At 43.9% G+C, this 16,271-nt stretch overlaps 1 protein-coding gene and 1 long non-coding RNA gene across 2 annotated transcripts; both read right to left on the bottom strand.

Moving 5' to 3' along the window:
* Window positions 1-3,800: 3,800 nt before the first annotated feature.
* Window positions 3,801-12,228, bottom strand: LOC106582784 (tubulin monoglycylase TTLL3). Its single transcript, XM_045705825.1, has 5 exons — window positions 12,050-12,228; window positions 11,485-11,961; window positions 11,356-11,372; window positions 11,063-11,307; window positions 3,801-4,389 (listed from the first exon to the last, which is right to left on the bottom strand). The coding sequence occupies exons 2-5, from the start codon at window positions 11,705-11,707 to the stop codon at window positions 4,092-4,094; spliced, it is 783 nt and encodes a 260-aa protein (XP_045561781.1). The 5' UTR covers window positions 11,708-11,961; window positions 12,050-12,228; the 3' UTR covers window positions 3,801-4,091.
* Window positions 12,229-13,157: 929 nt separating this feature from the next.
* LOC123729663 (uncharacterized) lies at window positions 13,158-16,042 on the bottom strand. Its single transcript, XR_006761322.1, has 3 exons — window positions 15,146-16,042; window positions 14,563-14,944; window positions 13,158-14,226 (listed from the first exon to the last, which is right to left on the bottom strand). It is a non-coding gene; the product is annotated as an uncharacterized lncRNA (long non-coding RNA).
* Window positions 16,043-16,271: the final 229 nt, after the last annotated feature.

Genomic DNA, 16,271 nt, shown 5'->3' with positions numbered 1-16,271 from the left:
TACAGAAATGCTAAACAAGCTAGCTAAGTGGATTCAATACTGACTTTATTATAATGAGGTAGGCCTACAATGGCTGAGTGCAAAAAACTGCTTAAAACATTAGGCAGCAGAGGTCCAATACCCCCCTCTGTCAGGAGCTCTTGTAAGTTCCCCTCCATACACATATGGTCCCTATGGGTGAGGTTCTGGTGCCTGGAGATGTTCTGGAACCTGATCCCAGCATGGGGTACCAGAGGAGTGGGCACACGCAGGGCAGGGGGCTCCTTGTCTGGGTCTTGAAGGTTAATGACCTAACTATCAGGGGCAGCGGGGGGCTTATAACCCTGGGGCCTTATAACCTAGGGTCTCCACCAGCAGTCCATGATATGGGACTGGGTGGCAGATGGAGGGAGTTGACAAGGCTCAGGCGCTGCAACCTCCAGGACTCCGCGGCCAGGAGCTTCTCAAGAGACAGTAGGGGCTGGACTCTGATGACAGAGGTGAGGTGTCGTACCACAGCCTTCAGCCACCTCTTAGAAGAGGCCGGCTTGGGTTTCTCTGCCACAGCCTCGTTGTCCTTGCTTTGGTGATGCCGTCTGGTTCGAGGCTCCGGGGAATTTGATGTTTTTTTAGGATGACGGCGGGCCATTTGATCTGAGAGCCCTCAACAAGGAGGTTGACCCCCGCATACTGAGGCACCTCCCTGTTACCTATAGACAGAGAGCAAGAGAGAACATCTGTATAACCTCTTATTCAGGGAAGAGGTAGTCTGGCTAACACCGAACTCTCAAAGTCCTCCTGACGTCAGAGTCTGGAATGGATCTTTGGTGTTGGCACAATGCGTCGATAATGAATGTAGTTGTGCTTTTACTGGTTGCCTCCGTCTTTCTCACTCAAACACCCACACACACATCCACACACAGCCTCCGAGTGAGATTTATTGGTTCCCAGTCTTTAATGCAGGAAAGGTAAAATGGATTTAAGTTAAGTTCTACCAGCATGTTACTTGTGCTACCAGAGGAAAAAAAACTATAATCTTTACTCCACACACAGAGACGCGTACAAAGCTCTCCCTCGCCCTCCAAATGGCAAATCTGACCATAACTCTATCCTCCTGATTCCTGCTAACAAGCAAAAACTAAAGCAGGTAGTACCAGTAACTCAATACAGAAGTGGTCAGATGACGCAGATGCTAAGCTACAGGACTGTTTTGCTAGCACAGACCGGAATATGTTCCGGGATTCTTCCGATGACATTGAGGAGTACACCACATCAGTCACAGGCTTCATCAATAAGTACATCAATGAAGTCGTCCTTACAGTGACTGTACGTACATACCCCAACCAGAAGCCATGGATTGCAGGCAACATCAGCACTGAGCTAAAGGGTAGAGCTGCCGGTTTCAAGGAGCGGGGCTCTAACCTGGATGCTTATTACAAATCCCGTTATGCCCTCCACTGAACCATCAAACAGGTAATGCTTCAATATAGGACTAAGATTGAATCCTACTACACCGGCTCTGACGCTCGTCGGATGTGGCAGGGCTTGCAAACTATTACATACTACAAAGGGAAGATCAGCCACGAGCTAGCTGCCCTGTGATCGGAGCCTACCAGATGGGCTAAATGCCTTTTATGCTCGCTTCGAGGCAAGCAACCCTGAAGCATGCATGAGAGTACCAGCTGTTCTGGACGACTGTGTGATCACGCTCTCTGTAGCCGATATGAGTAAGACCATTAAACAGGTCAACATTCACAAGGCTGCAGGGCCAGACGGATTACCAGGACATGTACTCCAAGCATGCGCTGACCAACTGGCAAGTGTCTTCAATGACATTTTCAACCTGTCCCTGACTGAGTCTGTAATACCAACATGTTTCAAGCAGACCACCATAGTCCCAGTGCCCAAGAACACCAAGGTAACCTGCCTACATGACTACCGACCCGTAGCCCTCACGTCTGTAGCCATGAAGTGCTTTGAAATGCTGGTCATGGCTCACATCAACACCATTATCCCAGAAACACTAGACCCACTCCAATGTGCATACCGCCCCAATTGATCCACAAATGATGCAATCTCTATTGCACTCCACACTGCCCTTTCCCACCTTGACAAAAGGAACACCTACGTGAGAACGCTATTCATTGACTACAGCTCAACGTTCAACACCATAGTGCCCTCAAAGCTCATCACTAAGCTAAGGACCTTGGGACTAAACACCTCCCTCTGTAAATGGATCCTGGACTTCCTGACGGCCCACCCCCAGGTGGTAAGGGTAGGTAACAACACATTTGCCACACTGATCCTCAACAGTGGTAGGCCTGATCACCGACAATGATGAGACAGCCTATAGAGATGAGGTCAGAGACCTGGCAGTGTAGTGCCAGGATAACAACCTCTCCCTCAACGTGATCAAGACAAAGGAGATGATCATGGACTACAGGAAAAGGAGGGCCAAGCACGCCCCCATTCTCATTGACGGGGCTGCAGTGGAGCAGGTTGAGAGCTTCAAGTTCCTTGGTGTCCACATCACCAACGAACTAACATGGGCCAAACACACCAAGACAGTCGTGAAGAGGTCACGACGACGCCTATTCCCCCTCGGGAGACTGAAAAGATTTGGCATGGGTCCTCAGATCCTCAAAAAGTTCTGCAGCTGCACCATCGACAGCATCCTGACTGGTTGCATCACTGCCTGGTATGGAAACTGCTTGGCCTTCGAACGCAAGGCACTACAGAGGGTAGTGAGTATGTCCCAGTATATCACTGGGGCCAAACTTCCTGCCATCCAGGACCTCTATACCAGGCGATGTCAGAGGAAGGCCCTAAAAATTGCCAGACTCCGGCCACCCTAGTCATAGACTGTTCTCTCTGCTACCGCATGGCAAAAGGGTACTGGAGCGCCAAGTCTAGGTCCAAGAGGCTTCTTAACATCTTCTACCTCCAAGCCATAAGACTCCTGAACGGCTAATCAAATGGCTACCCAGACTATTTGCATTGACTCCCCCATCCCCATTTTAAGCTGCTGCTACTCTGTTTATTATCTATGCATAGTCACTTTACCTCTATGTACATATTTACCTCAACTAACATGTGCCCCCGCACATTGACTCTGTACCGGTATCCCCTGTATATATATTTTTAATTTTATTTATTTAACCTTTATTTAACTAGGCAAGTCAGTTAAGAACAAAATCTTATTTTCAATGACGGCCTACCCCGGGCCAAACCCGAACGACTCTGGGCCAATTTTGCGCAGCCCTATGGGACTCCCAATCATGGCCAGATGTGATGCAGCCTGGATTCAAACCAGGTGATGCCTCTTGCACTGAGATGCAGTGTCTTAGACCACTGCGCCACTCGGAAGCCTCGCTACTGTTATTTTATTGTTCCTCTTTAATTATTACTAAAAATGCACTTATTTTTCTTAACTGCATTGTTGATTAAGGGCTTGTAAGTAAGCATTTCACTGTAATGTCTACACCTTTTGTACTCTGCGCGTGTTGCAAATACAATTTGATTTGAGTGCCGACCCCTTCCATTACAAAGGTTGGATTTTCAAATCCAAACAACAAGAGGTCTCAACCCCAGAGGAAAAAAAAAAACATTTGAGAGAATCAATCAAACCCGTCACACAATTTCTGAATATTGCATTAACAAATGGCCTTCTTCCCAGATCAGTGTGTCACAGCTCTCCCTACGCTGTGAGTCACTTTGGCCGTGAGTATATATGCCACGTTCAAAACAACTGCAACTCGGAAATCTCAGAAAAATCGTTTAACAGTCATCCAACTCGGAATTCCAAGTTGTAAACTGGCATCTTTCTAGAACTCCGACTTTCTGACCTGAAGATCGCTGACGTCATGACCTGTTTTTTTTGTTAGTTTTTTCCCCTAGTTCCCAATCTTTAAAGCACCAATAAACCCTGGATTGCTGATGCTATGTATTGGTCAATGGTCGGCCATATTGGCACTCCCCAGAGAAACAGTCCTCCATAGGAATTAATGGAATTCTACAGTATTTCAATTAAACGTTTTAAAGACAAAATTACATGCATTTAAGTATTTTTGTTGTTGTAATGGGGACAGTAACATAACATAAAATGTCAAGTTCTAACTTGCATAATATAAGTTAAAAGTATGTGTTAAGGTGTCCGTAATAGAATAAACATTGCAAAAACAAAATGACATTAATAAATGCATTAAAACTACCCTTTCCTCAATAAAAGGCACACATCTCACCTGTTTGTATATCAGCTGAAAGCCCCCAGTGTGTACCCCTCGGTCCAGCCGGAGGTCCAGGACCACCCAGGGAGTGTCCCCCTGCACAGCAGCACACAGGGGTGTTGTCACTGCTGTAGAGGTGCCCATGGTGGGGCTGGCGTTGATCTCTATCAGCCAGGGCATCGACCTGTGGAATAAAATATGTTTAGCTATCTACCTTTTCACTGCCAATAAAAACAAATACTGATGTAACTAAGTGACATCCATAGATATCTCCTCTAGCAATTTAATAGGATATGTCAAACCTTCAAAGTTCCAGAATGGTCCGAAAATGGCAGCCATACTCCCAGTCAGTATGGGTGAGTTAGTTTTACATGGCCCGTTGCACCGGGTAGCCCTATGATAGAATGTCGCGGTCCTGTCCTCCTTGGGGGAAAACAAACCCGTGGTTATATTTGTTACCACATTGGCTCACAGCAAAATCTTGACCTTTTTCCAAAGGCAATTTTTTTGTCTGCTTGTTTTAGTCAATTATAAAACTATGTTTAAGTACAACATGTCTTACCTTTCAACATTGCTCCTAAGCCTTCTCACTACTTAGAAAAACTGTAGGGCTTCGCTGATGTCATGCCCCTTTTCATGACGGTGCTAGCAGCCATGTGAGTTGGTGCATTCAAGACAACTGGGAATATGTTTCCTTGGAAAGCTGTGGGTTTAGATGGTGGGCGTGGCAGGCCAGTCAGTGCACCTGAATTTTAGAGAACATTTTCTCAAATTTCTCCATGGAGCTGTGAGATGTTTTTGCAGTTGTAAAGCAAATTTTCTGCAATTCTTCACATTTTGCCATATGAGGAAATATTGCAGTTTTAAAGATAATCTTATACAATTGACATATTCTGCCATGGAGCTAAGAGAACATTTTGCTGTTTTAAAGCAAATTTCCTGCAATTCTATGTGTTTTGCCATGGTTAAACCTGTTTTATTTTGCTCAAACATAATAACAAAATATATACTGCTAAATTTTCAATTTTCAATTCTCGCTGACTGTCTAGCTTCTATGTTGGTGATTGTTAGATCTCAAAGATTATATGTTATATAATCGTTTGAATGGAATGTTGGCATACAGTGATGGGAAGAAAAAAAAAATCGTTACAGTTACATATTGGTATATTATTTTTGACAATATCGCAATATTATTTTTTGCACTAGTTGGCTGTACCTGCACCAAAACTCCAGGGGCCTCATTTGTCAATCATGCTTAGGCACAAAATAGTGCGTAAACCAAGCGTGGAATCATTTCATTTTGTGAGAGTTAACAATATGAACCCGAGTGTGCGTAAATATACACACAGCCATGACCATGTGTACACACAGTCCCAAATGGTTGTCATGCATAGAGAGCAAAATATCCACTATATATACAAAAGTATGTGGATTAGGCGATTTCAGCCACACTCGCTGCTGACAGGTGTACCAAATCAAGCACACAGCCATGCAATCTCCATAGACAAACATTGACAGTAGAATGACCTTACTGAAGAGCTCAGTGACTGTTATTGTGAAGTGGAAACATATAGGAGCAACATCGGCTCAGCTGCGAAATGGTAGGCCACACAAGCTCACAGAACGGGATTGCCGAGTGCTAAAGCTCGTAAAAATCGTCTGTCCTCGGTTGCAACACTCACTGTAGTAGGATGTCCCTTGGGGGTATCCGTACCTATGTATGACATGCGAGGGTTAGGTTAGTAAACATGCTGGAGCTAGAACCTCATTGTCGTGCGTCCTTATTTTAGATCATACTACATGGTGTCGCCGCTCCTTATTTTAGATCATACTACATGGTGTCGCCACTCCTTATTTTAGATCATACTACATGGTGTCAGTAGTGGGTTTAAAATTCACATAAATGTGAAGGACGAACCAAGTAAATCATACATTCAAGCTGTTTCAAAGCAGGGAGGGCACATTGTTGGAGATAAAACAGAGCATATCATTATTTTGCTCAGAGGAGGTACAGCAGGACAGCATCTTTCTGGGAGAAGTAAAGGAAAACAAGGCTGGCTGGCATTCAGACATTAAAATCAAATGGGGAGGTTGTGTCATTTAAACTAGACACTGGGGCAGCAGTGACAGCTATCCCAACTAGGCTGTATAGCTATAGCAGAGATGGCCCTTTGCTCTCTACAAACAAAAAACTGTACGGGCCCAGTAATACGATTTTACCAGTGGTAGGGCAGTTGGTGATTAAATTGGAGAGTAAAGACAAAAGTGCCATCCAGCCTGTCTTCGTCATTGACTCTCTAGCCAGACCGTTGCTGGGGCTGCCAGCAATTGAAGCATTGCAACTCATTGAGAGAGTGAGCAAACTGGAGGATCCAGGTGAGGTTTTCAAAAATAAAATCCCAAAAGTGTTTTCTGGTCTAGAAAGGATAGAAGGTGACTACAAAATCCACCTGAAAGAGGATGCTGTCCCCTATGCCCTTACCACCCCTCGCCGTGTGCCTATCCCTTTATTGGCCAGAGTAAAGGAAGAGTTGGGGAGGATGGAAGAAATTGGGGCGGTGTCTAAAATATAGAGTCCCACTGACTGGTGTGCAGGGATGGTAGTGGTCCCAAAAGCCAATGGGGACATAAGGATCTGTGTGGACATGACTAACTTGAATGAGGCACTCTGCAGAGAGACAAATCTTACCATCAGTGGAGCAGTCACTGGCTCAGTTGGATGGCTGACAAGTCTTCACAAAGCTGGATGCCCGCTCAGGTTTCTGGCAGAAACCAGAAATACAGCTAAAATTAAGCACTAACCTTTGATGATCTTCATCAGATGGCACTCATAGGACTTCATGTTACACAATACATGTATGTTTTGCTCGATAAAGTTCATATTTATATCCAAAAACCACATTTTACATTGGCCCGTAATGTTCAGAAATATTTTGCCTCCAAAAACATCCGGTGAATGAGCACATCAATTTACAGAAAAACTCATCATAAACGTTGATAAAATATTCAACTGTTATTCAAAGAATTATAGATAAACTTCTCCTTAATGCAACCGCTGTGTCAGATTTCAAAAAAGCTTTACGGCAAAAGCACACTTTGCAATAATCTGAGTACTGCGCTCAGACAACAACATCAAGCAATACAGATACCCGCCATTTTGGAGTCAAATAAAATCATAAATAGCATTATAAATATTCACTTACCTTTGATGATCTTCATCAGAATGCACTCCCAGGTATCCCAGGTCCACAATAAATGTTTGTTTTGTTCGATAAAGTCCATAATTTATGTCCAAATACCTCCTTTTTGTTCGTGCGTTCAGTCCACTACTCCAAATCCAGGAAGTGCGCCGAAATGTCACAACGAAAAGTTAAAAAAAGTTATATTTACGTTCGTAGAAACATGTCAAACGATGTATAGCATCAATCTTTAGGGTGTTTTTAACATAAATCTTCAGTAATATTCCAACCAGACGATTCCAATGTCTTCAAAAATGAACTGGAACACAGCTAACGCTCACGTGAACGTGCGCCACTGAACTCATGTCATCAACTTCCAGGAGCTCTTGTTCGCTCAAGATTCACTGTAGAAGCCTCAAACAACGTTCTAAAGACTGTTGACATCTAGTGGAAGCCTTAGGAAGTGCAAAATGAACCCTAAGTCACTGTTTACTGGATAGGCCAGGACTTGAAAAACTACAAAATTCAGATTTCCACACTTCCTGGTTGGATTTTTCTCAGGTTTTTGCCTGCCATATGAGTTCTGTTATACTCACAGACATCATTCAAACAGTTTTAGAAACTTCAGAGTGTTTTCTATCCAAATCACTAATAATATGCATATCCTACCTTCTGGGCCCGAGTAGCAGGCAGTTTAATTTGGGCACGCCTTTCATCAGGGATGTCCCTTGGGGGTATCCGTACCTATGTATGACATGCGAGGGTTAGGTTAGTAAACATGCTGGAGCTAGAACCTCGTTGTTGTGCGTCCTTATTTTAGATAATACACTCATGACAAGAACTGTTCGTCGGGAGCTTCATGTAATGGGTTTCCATGGCCGAGCAGCCGCACACAAGCCTAAGATTACCACGTCAATGCCAAGCATCAGCTGGAGTGGTGTAAAGCTCGCCATCATTGGACTCTGGAGCAGTGGAAACACGTTATTTGGAGTGATGAATCACGCCTCACCCTCTGGCAGTTCGACAGACGAATCTGGGTTTGGCGGATGCCAGGAGAACGCTACCTGCCCCAATGCATAGTGCCACCTGTGAAGTTTGGTGGAGGAGGAATAATGGTCTGGGGCTGTTTTTCATGGTTCGGGCTAGGCCACTTAGTTCCAGTGAAGGGAAATCTTAACGCTACAGCATACAATGACATTCTAGATGATTCTGTGCTTCTAACTTTGTGGCATCAGTTTGGGGAAGGCCCTTTCCTGTTTCATCATGACAATGCCCCCGTGCACAAAGCGAGGTCCATACAGAAATGGTTTGTCGAGATCGGTGTGGAAGAACTTGATTGGCCTGCACAGTCCTGACCTGAACCCCATCGAACGCCTTTGGGATGAATTGGAATGCCGACTACGAGCCAGGCCTAACCGCCCAACATCAGTGTCTGACCTCACGAATGCTCGTGGCTGAATGGAAGCAAGTCCCTGCAGCAATTTTCCAACATCTAGTGGAAAGCCTTCTCAGAAGAGTGGAGGCTGTTATAGCAACAAAGTGGGGACCAACTCCATATTAATGCCCATGATTTTGGAATGAGATATTTGACACGGAGATGTCCACACACTTTTGATAATGTAGTGTATATTCTAAATGTGTCAAATTGTGAGCGTAGGCCTAATAACAATAATAAAATCTCTATTTAATTGTTTTTCCATTGTGAATTCCTGCAACATATCTTGACAGGCTATACTGTATATAATTTGTCTACATCAGTGCATTTGTTTCATTAATAATCCATATAAAGTACAGTAATTTGTTAAAGGCATGTGAAAGTGAAACCATTGTTGAAATACTATAAAAGACTGGGATAATGGGAAATTAAATGAGAGATGCCTGATCTTGCTCTGTTGGAAGATTTGACACGCGCTGCATTTCGCAGAGTGCGTTTTAGCAACAGGTGGGACTTTATTGCAGAAAGTAGGCCTACAGATTGGCTTATCAGATATCGTTTCCCAAAACCAATCTCATAAGATCTTTGTGAGGATTTAAGACCTGTACTTTAGAAGGGCAAGGCAAACACATGCCATTCCATTGCACATCAAAGTGCTATCCACACTTTTCAGCAGGAACCAATGTTTTGGATGCAATCATCAGCAAAATGAACTGTAACATACAATTTCTATACACCATCGCACAACAGGTTAAAGTCGAGAAGGGTTACTTTGCCATCAAAGGGTTCCCAAATACGAAACAGAGTAATAGATGGCACCCACATCGCCATAAAAGCACCATCCCAAAACAAGTTCAAATGTGAACAGAAAAGGCTTTGACTCTTAATGTGCAGGTGATAGGTTATATGATGCACAAAAGACACTGTTGAATGTGGTGGCCAGGTGGAACGCATGACTCGTTCATTCTGCACAACAGCAATGTTGGCCTATACGCCTACAGGAGGGAGCTGTTGAGGATGGATGGCTTATTGGTGAGTGTTGCCTACTCATTTGAAGTATATTTGTCATTGTTAAAGCAACTTGAATTGTCTTAATGGTCCTCTCTTTGTAGCTATATGTTTTTATTTTTACTGGTCAAGCCACAACTGAACGAGCCAAATAAAACCTTTTGGTTGTAGGCCTACTCAATCTCTGACATTAGCACCTCTATTTCAGACTGAGAAAATAGTATTTTTCTTAGATTTTTTTCAGTTGCACTGTTGTAAGCTATTTCATGGTACAGCGTTGTATATTCCCCCACAGGCTTTAAAGGGATGATTTTGACCATATATGGTTAATGTTTCGAAATGCAAATAGCTAAAGGTCGTGGCTATTGACGCTAATGCTGAAAACAATTGGTATTTATCAACAGTTATCTTTGACCGGTGTGCGTATAACACTTTTGATAGAAGTCCAGAATCCCGGAGTCGCCTCTTCACTGTTGACATTGAGACTGGTGTTTTGCAGGTACAATTTCATGAAGCTGCCAGTTGACGACTTGTGAGGCATCTGTTTCTCAAACTAGACACTAATGTACTTGTCCTCTTGCTCATTTGTGCACCGGGGCCTCCCACTCCTATTTCTATTCTGGGTAGAGCCAGTTTGCACTGTTCTGTGAAGGGATCTTCATTTTCTTGCCAATTTCTCACATGGAATAGCCTTCATTTCTCAGAACAAGAATAGACTGATGGGTTTCAGAAGAAAGTTATTTTGTTTCTGGCCATTTTGAGCCTGTAATCGAACCCACAAATGCTGATGCTCCAGATACTCAACTAGTCTAAAGGCCAGCTTTATTGCTTCTTTAATCAGAACAACAGTTTTCAGCTGTGCTAACATAATTGCAAAAGGGTTTTCTAATGATCAATTAGCCTTTTAAAACGATAAACTTGTATTAGCTAACACAACGTGCCATTGGAACACAGGAGTGATGGTTGCTGATAATGGGCCTCTGTACGCCTATGTAGATATTCCATAAAAAAGTCTGCCATTTCCAGCTACAATAGTCATTTACAACATAGTCATTTACAACGAAAAATTTGCTTTTCTTTCAAAACAAGGACATTTTGGGGTCACTTAGAAATGTCCTTGTCCCTGCCAATCCCCAGCCCTATTGGCATATTGGCAGTTATTTAGAAAAATATATGGAATCATTCCTCTAAACCTGGCTGGCTTTTTATACCATCATAAGAAGGTTCATGTCCATTCTACTATTCTAACTCTTAATTCTATGGTGACATAATTCACACCTAGCATGAAGTTGGCTCCGTAGAGTTCGAAGCTGCCTCTGCTTGACTCCACCAGGTCTTGAGCAGTCTGCAGACCACAGCCTTCTTCATCCCCGGGACCACCAGAGACCCCCCACTGTGCTGCTTGGCCCTGCCCAGATAGGAAGGCCCGGAACTGGTCACACGTCCACATGTTGTCCTCAGGAACCTCTGAGTGATGCTGCTAGGAGGGCTGCAAGTGCTTCTGGATGAAGTTTTTACACATACTGACAGAACTGGAGGGAGAGGCTACAGAGGCGAAATGAGGTGGGACAGAGATTATAGGAAATTAGCGACAAAGTGAAATTTGGAATCAACATTGAAAAACATAGTAGCAACTGGGTAAAAATGCCCCCTCAGCTGTCTAGTGTCTCCACTGAGTAGGGCAGGGAGGAGAAGCTTAGGTAGCACGTCTTATAGAACCAGACAGTAAGAGGGTTCCAGTCAGTCACAGGAAACAACTGGCGCAGGTCGAACTTGGTGCAGTGAACCAGCAGCGGGTGTTCCAGGTACTTCTGCACCACCCACTTACTGTCCACCAGCTTCAGGATGTCATCCAGCCTTTTGGCACACATGAGGGACATGGAAGAGTCCCACAAACAAGGTAACCGTAGGCTTACACTGTAAGTATCATCAAATAAACACACTTAAATAAAGTCACGTCTCTTCTCCTCTTGGAACACACACACCTCTGCGTCAGGACTTGGCCCCATGTTTGACGATCTATATGTTGTGGATTCTGTCTGTGTCGAACTATGGACTGACCTCACAAAGCCTCCGCAACATGGCCTGACAGCTGTCCACATAGTGAACACGGTCCTCTATCTCTACACCATCACTGAGAAAGGGAGGGAGAGAAGTGCCAATAAGATGCAAAGAGATGCATGACAGAGACACATAATAATCATACTATATAGAATACTTACTGGACAACCAGGTAGTAATTGTGGATGAACTCCAGCCACTCTTGTTCTGTTAGGGGATGGCTGTGTTTACAAGGCAATGTCTCTCATTGTGTTCCAAACTTTCCAGGAAGTCCTGGCACACTTGTAGTCAAATCAAATCAAAGTTTGTCACGTGCGCCGAATACAACAGGTGTAGACCTTACAGGGAAATGCTTACTGACCCTAGGCCCTAACCAACAGTGCAATTTTTAAGTAATACATAGGTATTAGGTGAACAATAGATAAGTAAAGAAATAAAAACAACAGTAAAAAGAGTGAAAAATAACAGCAGTGAGGCTATATACAGTAGCGAGGCTATATACAGGCACTGGTTAGTCGGGCTAATTGAGGTAGTATGTACATGTAGGTATGGTTGAAGTGACTATGCATATATGATAAACAGAGAGTAGCGTAAAGAAGGGTTGGCAGGGGGTGGGTGGCGGGACACAATACAGATAGTCCTTTTAGCCAATGTGAAGGGGCACCGGTTAGTCGGGCTAATTGAGGTAGTATGTACATGAATGTATAGTTAAAGTGACTATGCATATATGATATACAGAGAGTAGCAGCAGCGTAAAGAGGGGATGGGGGGAGGACACAATGCAAATAGTTGGCTGTCAATCATTCTGGGGCCACCAATGACATGGCTTGACACTTGCATGCCTTCCTCTGACCTAAAGGATTGGACAATAGAATGAAACCCAGAGCTCTGTTTGACCTAAAGGATTGGACAATAGAATGAAACCCAGAGCTCTGTTTGACCTACACTGGGGGGTTTGATGAGGTATGCCTCTTTTTGTGAGGAATGTTTTACTTTAACATGATTGCTCAGTTGATCCAGCTCGTGCCACCTCCCACCTCTCTCGCCCGGACTCCTCTCTCTCTCTCTCTATATGTGTGTGTGTGAGAGAATCAAATAGCAAGGGGTTAAAAGTGGAAGGTAAAAACATGATCAAGGCTATAGAGTTTTTATTTTTACCTTTATTTAACTAGGCAAGTCAGTTAAGAACACACTCTGATTTAGAATGACAGCCTACCGGGGAACAGTGGGTTAACTGCCTTGTTCAGGGGCAGAACGACAAATTTTTACCTTGTCAGCTCGGGGATTCGGTTACTGGCCCAAAGCTCTAACCACTAGGCTACCTGCCCTCCCTGGAGTTAGAGATTTCCTAAAATGAAAGGTGGGAGGTAAGAAGAGGAATATGAACAGAGGGTATAGTCAGAGAAATCGGGGTAGGAGAAAGTATGGAAAACTAAAGGGATGTACTGTAAATCCCACCAAGACGAATGAAGTGACGCATTCCGTTAGAGGAGGGAAATAGGAAGATCAGAGAAAGAGGGTTTGGGATAGAGAGCGGTGAGGATTCTGATCGCTAAACTCATGTTTCTTATCCTCTGCCCCAGCCTGTAGCAGCGTGGGTATAACGAGTCAGGGTCTGCAGCATCAAACCAAATGATCACAGTGAAAAGGTAAAGAGTTTATTATTTTCTCCCCTGTGAAAGTCAACCTTGGTGGTGAAGGTGCCTGCTTTGGCATAGTGATTGGTCATCTGCTCCTTTGTAATGAGCGGTTGTCGATTGTCTCTCTATCTGTCGTCCAATAGAAATATGTCGTTTCGTCCTCACCAAAAAGATGAGCAGTCGTTTCGTCCGACTGTCAAAAAGATGAGTGGGGAAAATCCACAAAAACTTTGTGCTACAAGAATTGATCATATGAAAATATAAGCCACACACACACACCCTTGAGCAATGCAGTTAACCCCCAACAACTGCTCCCACCTCTCTGATTCAGATGGGTTGGGTTAAAAGCGGAAGACACATTTTGGTTGAATGCATTCAGTTGTGCAACTGACTAGGTATCCCCTTTCCCTTTATTGTCATCTGGGTCTGTCTCTCTGGGCTGTCTAAACAGATCATACAGGGAGATTACAATCTAGTCTTTAAGATAATGGTCAATGGTGATTAACAAACTGGTGAGAATGAATTACTACAATTTGCAGTGGCCCTCCTGCCTCACCATTGTCATCAGCATCATCATCATCATCCTCCTCATCTCCATGGTGACAGTGCTGGTTTCGACATGGCAGACAATGCTCTAGCCATCCCCTCGCCCTTAGGGCAGCCCGAACCCCAGTGTTTGGACGCAGTATGGAGAACACCTTACGCATGAGAGAGAACTTGAACTATTTGCACATCGTTGCAACACTGTATATAGACATAATATGACATTTGAAATGTCTTTATTCTTTTGGAACTTCTGAGTGTAATGTTTAGTGTAAATTTGTATTGTTTATTATCTACTTCACTTGCTTTGGCAATGTTAACATATGTTTCCCATGCCAATAAAGCCCTTGAATTCAGAGAGAGAGAGAGAGAGAGAGAGAGACAGAGACAGACAGAGAGACAGAGAGAGACAGAGAGAGACTCTATCTACATGGCCTTAAGCATCACATACAGTATATGGACAGAAGGATTGTGCTATTTTAGAATCTTACCTTTACAGCTTTCTCCACCAGTACTTTGGCTGTCTGCAGTCTCTCTGGTTTGATGATGGGCAGGTTGAGCAGGCTGTGCCTCACTCTTCCCTCACCAGGTGGCACTGATACACACACATGTACATAAACACACAGTCAGATACAGTGGCTGTAATAACCAATTACTTTACAAGCTGTTTAAGTGTTACTGTAGGCCTAGTCTGTGTTTAGTATGAATGGCTAGTCAGAGTGTTAAGTGTCTGAGGGTTCTGCGTGCAGGCCTGCATGGTGTTTGCTGTTGGCCCTTCTCTGTGGTGAGGTTCAGCGCATTTGAGTGCGTCGCTGGCACAGGGCTCTGCTCTGCCGGTGTTAATGGGGGGTTTCCCTCCTAGAGGGTCTGAATCTGAGGGGGGGGGGACAACTCAAGCCATCTACATGCGGTTTGGGGTACATGTAGCAATTCAGTGTTCTAACCAAAGTTCTGTATTCAGTCAAAACAAAACACATTGCTGTGACAATGACACCGAACAATTGGCAGAGTACTAACAAGTAAATAACATGACATGCTGCTAGACAGTCTAAGGGAAGAATATAACATCCTCACATCTCCATGTAGGCCTAATGTGCACAGCAGATAAATGTCATGAAGTTCACAAACCCCTGGGAGTGTAACTGAAGCCTAAACCTCGACCTGTTCAGCCCAGGACCAAAAGAGCAAACATGAAATGTTAATAATGCCTAACCTCTGTATTCAAACATTAAACCATCTGACATTTTCAAGTGTGACCTCGTGACTTATCCAACCGTCTTTATACATACATACGGTATACACACACAAAGGCTGAATCTACTGAGAGTGTAAGCCATACAGAACACCCATAGCCTATATTATATCTGCTGCTGAGTCCAGTGGAAAATAAATGCTGCACTGTAGCAGAAATGCAAGAAACCCCTATTAGTTGAAATGTGGCTGTGTGTATTCTCCTTATCTTTGACAGACAGATGATTACAGCTGGTTTCCCTCACCACTGTCAATGCTTGGTGTTGGGCTTCCATCAGTGTGCTGATCTCCCTCCTGCCTCTGCCCCGGATGGACACACTTTCTGGGCCCTGGGGCCCCTGGTCTCTACTCCCTATACCATGTTGTCTCCAGCTTGTACTCTTCTCTTAAGTCTCTGTTTGGCTTGATCAGTTTGCCATAGTAACTGTACAAATAATTCACAGGTTATTGTGAGGTTTCAATTATGGAAACTATAATACCCAATGCATAATTACAAACATGTCATATCCATTCAACTGTTTACATCCACTGTTTATCTAATGCTATACAGTTGATTGTTGCATGCAATGTGCCTTTAGTAGATGCAGTGGACTATAAAGTGGGTCAAATTGCTGAGTGGAGACAGCTTGGACACCTGTCACGATTCTTACACCCTGGACCAGGCAGTGTTACACCTACTACTTCAGACAGTGGAACACTGGCCGACTTCTGAACAGCCTATATCTGTGACATTCACAGGTTAACACAGCAGGAGAACTAACCAAAAATCCTAAATGACAAAAATGAGTCTGTCATTGATAGACAGACACAAAAATCAACTACCTTTTTCTCACACTGCCACGTCTGTATTCGTAATCTTGCTGTTCGTTTACAAGACACCAGCTTCACTCAATGCTTGTGACGCTACAATAATCGGAGTGATTGCCCGACTGCACAAAACATTTTTTCC

This window comes from Salmo salar, chromosome ssa22, assembly GCF_905237065.1.
Source record: "Salmo salar chromosome ssa22, Ssal_v3.1, whole genome shotgun sequence".
Taxonomy (NCBI): domain Eukaryota; kingdom Metazoa; phylum Chordata; class Actinopteri; order Salmoniformes; family Salmonidae; genus Salmo; species Salmo salar.
Note: the sequence above shows the minus strand (reverse complement) of the source record. Positions and strands in the feature narration are given on the sequence as shown.